Below are 7,045 nucleotides of genomic sequence, written 5' to 3'. Positions count from 1 at the left end.
CAGAGTATAAGGCTGGAGTTCTGCTTCCAGATCTGCTATTAACTTTGTTTCACCTCATTGTGCCTTGTTTTCCTTCATACTCTTTCCTCAGTCTATCTAAATTATCATTATGTAAATTACAGGAACATAAATAGTGCTGAGTCTACATCAGTCATTCTTTAAAAGTGCTGATGAATATGCAGTTGTATCCTCTCAAGCCAAAACAACAGGTCCAATTCTCAGCTGGAGCCTAGAGATGCCACGCTTTCTGAACTCGGTTTTCTTATTTACCGTTTTTTACTTAAACAGAATGTGTAGTCACATAACCACTATACTTTCCAGCATGCAACATACAGTCGTGAATTGCATTGTGATAAACTGAATTCTGTATTCCGTCACAAAACAGAAAACAGCTAAAACCAACATAACACACTATGCTACCATTTCACATTTCAACTTCTGCCTCAAGGGAGTAAAAGGGATAGGGAGTTAGGAAGACAGACTCAGCATCTGGGAAGGTGGAAACTGAGCTGTATGAAGCCTGTGTGAGCAAGGATCTTAGGACAACTGGGCCTTTAGAGGAAGCACAGAAAATTAAACAGAGCAAGCTGTGCCACAGAGACCTGCAGCTCAGGAAGAACACCATTAGTTTCTTTCTAAGCTCATTCAACTCTGCTCTTGGTTGCTTTATTTTTTCTCCCACTGTGCAACAGCACATAGGTAAAAGCACAGGGGATGCAGAACTGGAGACAAAGGAGTGCAGAAATACGAGAAGGAGGGAGAGGAAGAATTACTGGAAAGTGGAGCACAGAAGAGCTATGCAGTGAGAAGCTGTTTGCGACTCATCATAGCACTCCTCTCCTCAGGGCTCCATTTCTTTCCTATTACCTTCCCACTTAACCTTTTTTTTTAATGCACAGATCCTTCTTTACTGCATAGCTCTGTTACATTGCCTATCCTACAAACACAATCCTTCCCATCAAGTCACATTCACATCATTTGATTATTGGAAAAGGTTAGGAAATTAATGCTGAAGGTTGACAGACGCTTCTCCACTTGCACAGATGTAAATCACCACTCCTTTTCCTGGCCAAAGCTGGTTTGCTCTGAGAGCAACCAGAGATAACCACAAATAAAAACACTCATGCATCTTCCCTAAATTTTGGAGATATTGCTTATTTCTGGAAATTCCAACTTATCATACCTGTACTGATCACTATTAATATTATTGAAACACACTGCTATTTGTCAATGGTTTTTGTCTGTTTTTAACTACCCGTTGCCTTAGTAGCTAGAGATCACTACAAAGAGAATGCATCAGAAAACATACAACTTGGTGTTTCCACTAAACAAGTGTGACTTGACTCCAATCAACCTAGTAGTGTCTTAAACACCCCTCTTAACTGGGCATGCTGGCTTTAAAAGAAAAATGGACACTAAATTCTCACAACCTTATACTAACGAGTAGCGAGGCATAACTCTGGCAGCCCACTAGAAAACACAGGTCCCAGAGCTCTGAACAGTTCTTTCCACTGAAATTGCCCTAAAAATACAGTAATCGCCAGCCATTGATAAACTGTCATCTACTACAATTTGTTTTTCCTCTGTGAACTGACCTCCCTCTGTGTCGAACAGTCTTTGAAGGCTTTGAGGAAGTCTTGGATTTGGGGCTGGGCACATCTCCATTTTCAGATGGGGTAGTATCCTTAATAGGTCCTGGTAAAGGAGCAGGCTCATGGATAATGAGGACATCATCTTTATTGTGCTGGCCCAGATGCTGTTTAGCAAAATCAAAGCCTTTCACACTGGGGGCTTGTAGCTGTGAGAGAAGAACAAAGACAAAAAACAGGAACCGTGAGTGACGATGAGTACAAAGGCTTTGGTTAAGATCTGCAAACAATGGCCACTAGCAGGATGGTCAGCATATGGTAGTCTCAGGAATGAACATGAGAGCTGCAGGGCAAAGTAAAATAAAAACCCCACGATTCTGTCATCTTACTTTAATATATGATACACAGTTTAAAACTCCAAATTATAGAATCATACAATGATTTGGGTTGGAAGGGACCTTAAAGATAATCTAGTTCCAACTTCCCTGCCATGTACAAGGACATCTTTCACTAGGTCCAGTTTGCTCAAAGCCTTATCCAAGCTGTCCCTGAACACTTCCAGGGATGGGGCATCCACAACTTCTCTGGGCAACTTGTTCAGTGCCTCACCAATGTCATTGTGAAAAATTTCTTCCCTAGATGTAGTTGAAATCTACCCTCTTTCAGTTTAAAATCAGTACTCCTTGTCCTATCACTACAGGCACTGCTAAAAAGTCCCTCTCCAGCTTTCTTGTAGGCTCCCTTTACGTAGTAGAAGAGCCTTCTCTTCTCCAGGCTGAACAACCCCAACTCTCTCAGCCTGTCTCCACAGGAGGGGTGCTCCAGCCCACTGATCATCTTCGTGGCCTTCTTCTGGACCTGCTCCCACAGGTCCATGTCCTCTTTATGTTGGGGGCCCCAGCGCTGGACACAGTTCTCCAGGTGGGGTCTCACCAGAGCAGAGGGGCAGAATCACCTCCCTCGACCTGCTGGTCACACTTCTTTTGATGGAGCCCAGGATACGGTTGGCCTTCTGGGCTGCAAGGGCACATTGCCAGGTCATATTGAGCTTCTCATCAATCAACACTCCCAAGTCCTTCTTCTCAGGGCTGCTCTCAATCCATTCTCCACCTAGCCTCTATTTGTGCTTGGGATTGCCCCAGTCCATATGCAGTACCTTGCACTTGGCCTCGTTGAACTTCATGAAGTTCACACGGGCCTGCCTGTCAAGGTCCCTCTGGATGGGCAACTCTTCCCTCCAGTGTGTCAACTGCACCACACAGCTCGGTGTCATCAGCAAACTTGCTGAGGGTGCTCTCAATCCCAATGTCCATGTCAGTGACAAAGATGTTAAACAGCACTGGTCCCAGTACCAACCCCCGAGGAAAGCCACTTGTCACTGGTCAGCAAATTTAGTTAGAAAAATAGCCTTCTGTTGCAGCTACATCTTTTTCCAGCTATTTCTTCAGATTTAATCATTGTGTGAGAAGCTTTTTGTGTACTTGTGGGTGCAAGGCCATAGACACCTGTGTACTGACTGAAATGGTTACACTGCCAGGTCATCTTCCCATTTCTTTCAGTCAAAATGAGTGAAGTGCATTTAAATGATGTGAATAATGGCACTGCTAATCTTCCTCACTTTGAGTTTCTAATCCTCCTCACTTTGAGCTCCCCAAATCTAGAAGAGTCTGGGAGTGCTTGTACAAACACCTAGTTCATCTGATGAAAGATAAACACTCTGCAGATCCGAGTTATAAGGCAGCCTGGCAATGACTTTTCAGCCAGCATGGATGCCTCCAGAAAAGAAATAAAAATCTAGCTTTTAGGAATTTCATACTGAATAGACAGAAAAATATATGAAAGGCTTTGAGTTTAGAGAAATTAGACACTTATCCTAGAAATCTTATTAAGGGATTATGGATTCAATGTGTGTCTTGCTTGAGAAAGACAGAACTGGGCGTTTCATTTTCATAACTGTATTTATAAAAAAGGTAATCTCACCTTATCAGTTACTTGATTCAGACTTAATTTAATCAAGCCTCCAAGTTTCAAGCTCTGCTGCCAATTGTTTGGGACTTTGGAGTTATTAGAAATTCTGAAGAACTAGTTAAGAGAAAGTTTTTCTTCAAGTCCTGCTCAACTTTATGTAATTTGGAAGTTGAAAGTAGAAAGAAATGTTGACAGCTCTAGTTTTCAAAGTGCATGCACACATACCCACTGCACAGCACATGTACAAAACCCTCTGTGTACTCCTATAGCTGATTTCCTGCAAAATGAAGCATGTGTTGGAGCGCATTTATGGGTGCGTCAGGTTCCAGATGTTTAAATGAACCCCCTTTCATAAAGCTTGGCATGCCAACATAGCTAACTACAAACAGACTCGTCTGATATCATGCCAAAGATAAGCTTGCCTAAGGAATATTCTGAAACAATCTCTTCAAAATATTTTCTCAGTAAGCAAACATTTTCCAAATGGTTCTTAGGAAGGATGTTGTAGTGGAGCAAACTGCCTATTTAGACCAGTAGATGGCAATAAAAGCTCTCCTCTGAAATCTAACAGCTAACTGAATGGTTGAGGTTTCAGACTTAAATTTCTCACAAAATGAGTAAGCTTGTTATTTGAAGAGATCTGGATGTCTTCCACTATATGCCATTTTTCTTGGGCTTTACAACAGTCCCTTCAAGTCACCATTATGAGTGATTCAGTTACTAAATTTATGTAAATCATTGCAAAAAGGCACTGTTGAGCTAGACCAGGTGAAGGTATAGCTGTCTCTCCATTTTTTTGAGTCATAGCCACCAAGTGAATCCTTCCTGAAACTTCTCCCCCTCAGCTGAAACATTGTCTTCAGGCTCTTGTTCTTTTAAAAAAACAAACCAACCAAAAAAATGAACCCAAATCTCCATGCCTTTTTTTTTTTTTCCAAAGTACTTTGGAGGAGGAACTTTTCACTTCTGCTGTCATGCCAATTTGCAGTACTTTGATTACTGAAACTCTTCTTAGTTACCCCACCTTCACCTCTATGTTTAAGACACTATGTCTATTTTTTTTTTTTAAGATATTCCCGTGTGAGACACCCTCCCTTTGACTCTTTCAGTGGTTTCCCTTGTTCTAACCCTTTCATACTCCATCCTTGTGTCTGTACAACCTTGCTTGTGGATCCCTGATGATCACTTCCTCTAATTCATTACATTCCCCTCCCTTGCCTCCAACCCCCTTTGCTCCAAAGATGATGAGTCTTCACCATGTGCTGGGAGCAATTATTTCGCAAAAAAAAGTCGATGTTCCTCTACCCCTTCTTAAGCACCCTTGACTTGATCTGCAAATTTACTACTCTTTTTTTGAATACTGTGATGGGTGGGCAGGAAAAACTAGACAGACAAACATTCTAGTAATATTGGAATTACTAGAAGCCGGCAAGCACATAGTGGAAGGAGGGCATGTAAGAAGAGAAAGGATGTATTCTTCCATGCACATCTGCAGACAGAGTGGCTGAGGCTTTGCCAATGGATTTCATGGACGTTAGCCGGCAATAGAGGACTGGCAAGTCTCAGGTATCACTATCCCAGGCCTCAAGAAGCACTCACCCCAGGCACCACAGAACCTGTGGCTCTATTTTCCTAAAGTTGCAGCCAGGTAAACCCCTCATCTGGTCTTACTCTTCCTTGCCAGGCAGAACCAGTCTCTCCATCCCGCCCTCTTGCCCCTCTCTCCCTCTGCCTGCCAGCTGCCAGTTCCAGTTTACACTATCCAAGAGCCTGAGGCTCATTGCTCCTTATTGCTTTACCTGGCCTCATAACAACCTCTGTGTACAGTAACAGAGAAAAAACCCTCTCAGCTTCTAAAGTACAGTTCTACAGAGCTTATATGTGCAGAGCAGGTGTAATCCTATGAGACTTTAACTGGTAAATCTCTAACAAGTCTCTCTCAATCACATGCAAACATTTTCCCAAAGGTTTACACTTTAGTCAGAAATGGGCAATTCCCCACAGAATCAGCAAAAGCATTTTCCTCACACAAAACAACCTTCTGGTCCTGTTTTGTTTCCTTCCCCACTCTGCAGCCCCGAAGGCTGAGAATATGCACCACAGCTTCTCCAAAATGTTTTTTAATATTTAGACAGAGCACTCGATTTTCTTTTAACCTTGTTCTTTGAAAGAACAAGCTCTTCTTATCATCTTAAAAAAAGATTCATTATGAAACTGATACTTGAATGGAAAACTTCGGCCTGAATGATTCAAATCTGATACGTCCTGCTAAAAAAGCTTGTTAACGCTACCAGCGCCAGACAATGCATCAACAGTATTAGAGGCTGTATGCACGTGTATATATGTGTGTTTGCACATATGAATGAAACAACATGATAGAAAAATATAATGTGAAAACGCATATATATAAAACATGGTATCGGACTGAGTAGGAAAAGATGATCCTCAACTAAAAAAACTGATAAAACTACTTACTAAAAATAACACCCATTATTTGAGAAATAGAAATGCTAATGATTACTACTGCAGAAACAATACCAACAGAAATCAACTTTGTTTTCTTAAAAAAACAAAAACAAAAACAAAAACAAACCAAAAAAAACAACTACATTTCTGATGTCTCACCTCTTAGACCATGGCAAAATTACAACTTTAACTGAGAACTGATACTAACCAAAATCTGTATTTTCAGTGGAAAGTGTCTGAAGGACACTGAAATACAACTCTGCTTTCTGCAAGACTAGGTGGTCACTCAGTGGAGCGAATTAACAGTGTTGTTCCAGGCTGAAGAGGTTTCCTACATTTTCTTAGGAATTTCTGCATGCCACCTGCCTCATTCTTCCTTTTCTTGATATCAAGTTATATAGTGTAACAGATCGGATGACCTCTGCTTATCTTAGGACAGGTAGTCAGAATACCATGTGTGGATCGGTCATCTACTACTCATAAATTAACCACCACCAAGGAAAGAATACAAGCTCTTTTTAAGAGCACTTTGTGCTGATACTGCTACCTGTTCAGGTGCTGAAACTGAGCCTCTTTTGATCAGCTTCAAGTGCCTTCACTTAAGACTGCACAAAACTAGTATTAGCAGAGTTCTTGTTTTAAATGTCAATTGTTAGAGAAGGCTTTCATTTGTTTTATCTTTATATATTTGTCAAAGAGAAAACATAACCTACTCTGAAGCTTACCACCAAAATGAACATGTCTGAACTAACACATTTGTAAGGCATTATACTACTACACAAATCCATGAAATCTAAGGGGAAGATGCTTTCAAATTGGTAAGTCAAGACAGTGCTTTAATTCTATCGTTACACACTGAATGAAAAACAAGTATTTGAAGCTCAATTCATAGAAAAATCAAATCATTTCTGCAGAAGCCTACAAGCAAAGTCTGCACACCTCAGTCAAGACTTACTCCATGAAAGTAGATAATAGTTTCAGTACTGTTCAAGTCACAGAAATATAACATACTTGCCAATATA

The 7,045-nt window shown here is 41.0% G+C and overlaps 1 protein-coding gene across 1 annotated transcript in view; it reads right to left on the bottom strand.

Annotated features, from left to right (window-relative positions):
* Positions 1–7,045, bottom strand: part of KIAA1549 (KIAA1549 ortholog) — a 66,027-nt gene that overhangs the window by 24,689 nt on the left and 34,293 nt on the right. Inside the window, exon 9 of the mRNA XM_010296636.1 lies at positions 1,596–1,798. Within this exon, the coding sequence (XP_010294938.1) occupies positions 1,596–1,798 (203 nt within the window). The remainder of the gene's footprint in view (positions 1–1,595; positions 1,799–7,045) is intronic.

The sequence above is a fragment of the Phaethon lepturus genome, unplaced genomic scaffold (genome assembly GCF_000687285.1).
Source record: "Phaethon lepturus isolate BGI_N335 unplaced genomic scaffold, ASM68728v1 scaffold1531, whole genome shotgun sequence".
Lineage (NCBI taxonomy): Eukaryota > Metazoa > Chordata > Aves > Phaethontiformes > Phaethontidae > Phaethon > Phaethon lepturus.
Note: the sequence above shows the minus strand (reverse complement) of the source record. Positions and strands in the feature narration are given on the sequence as shown.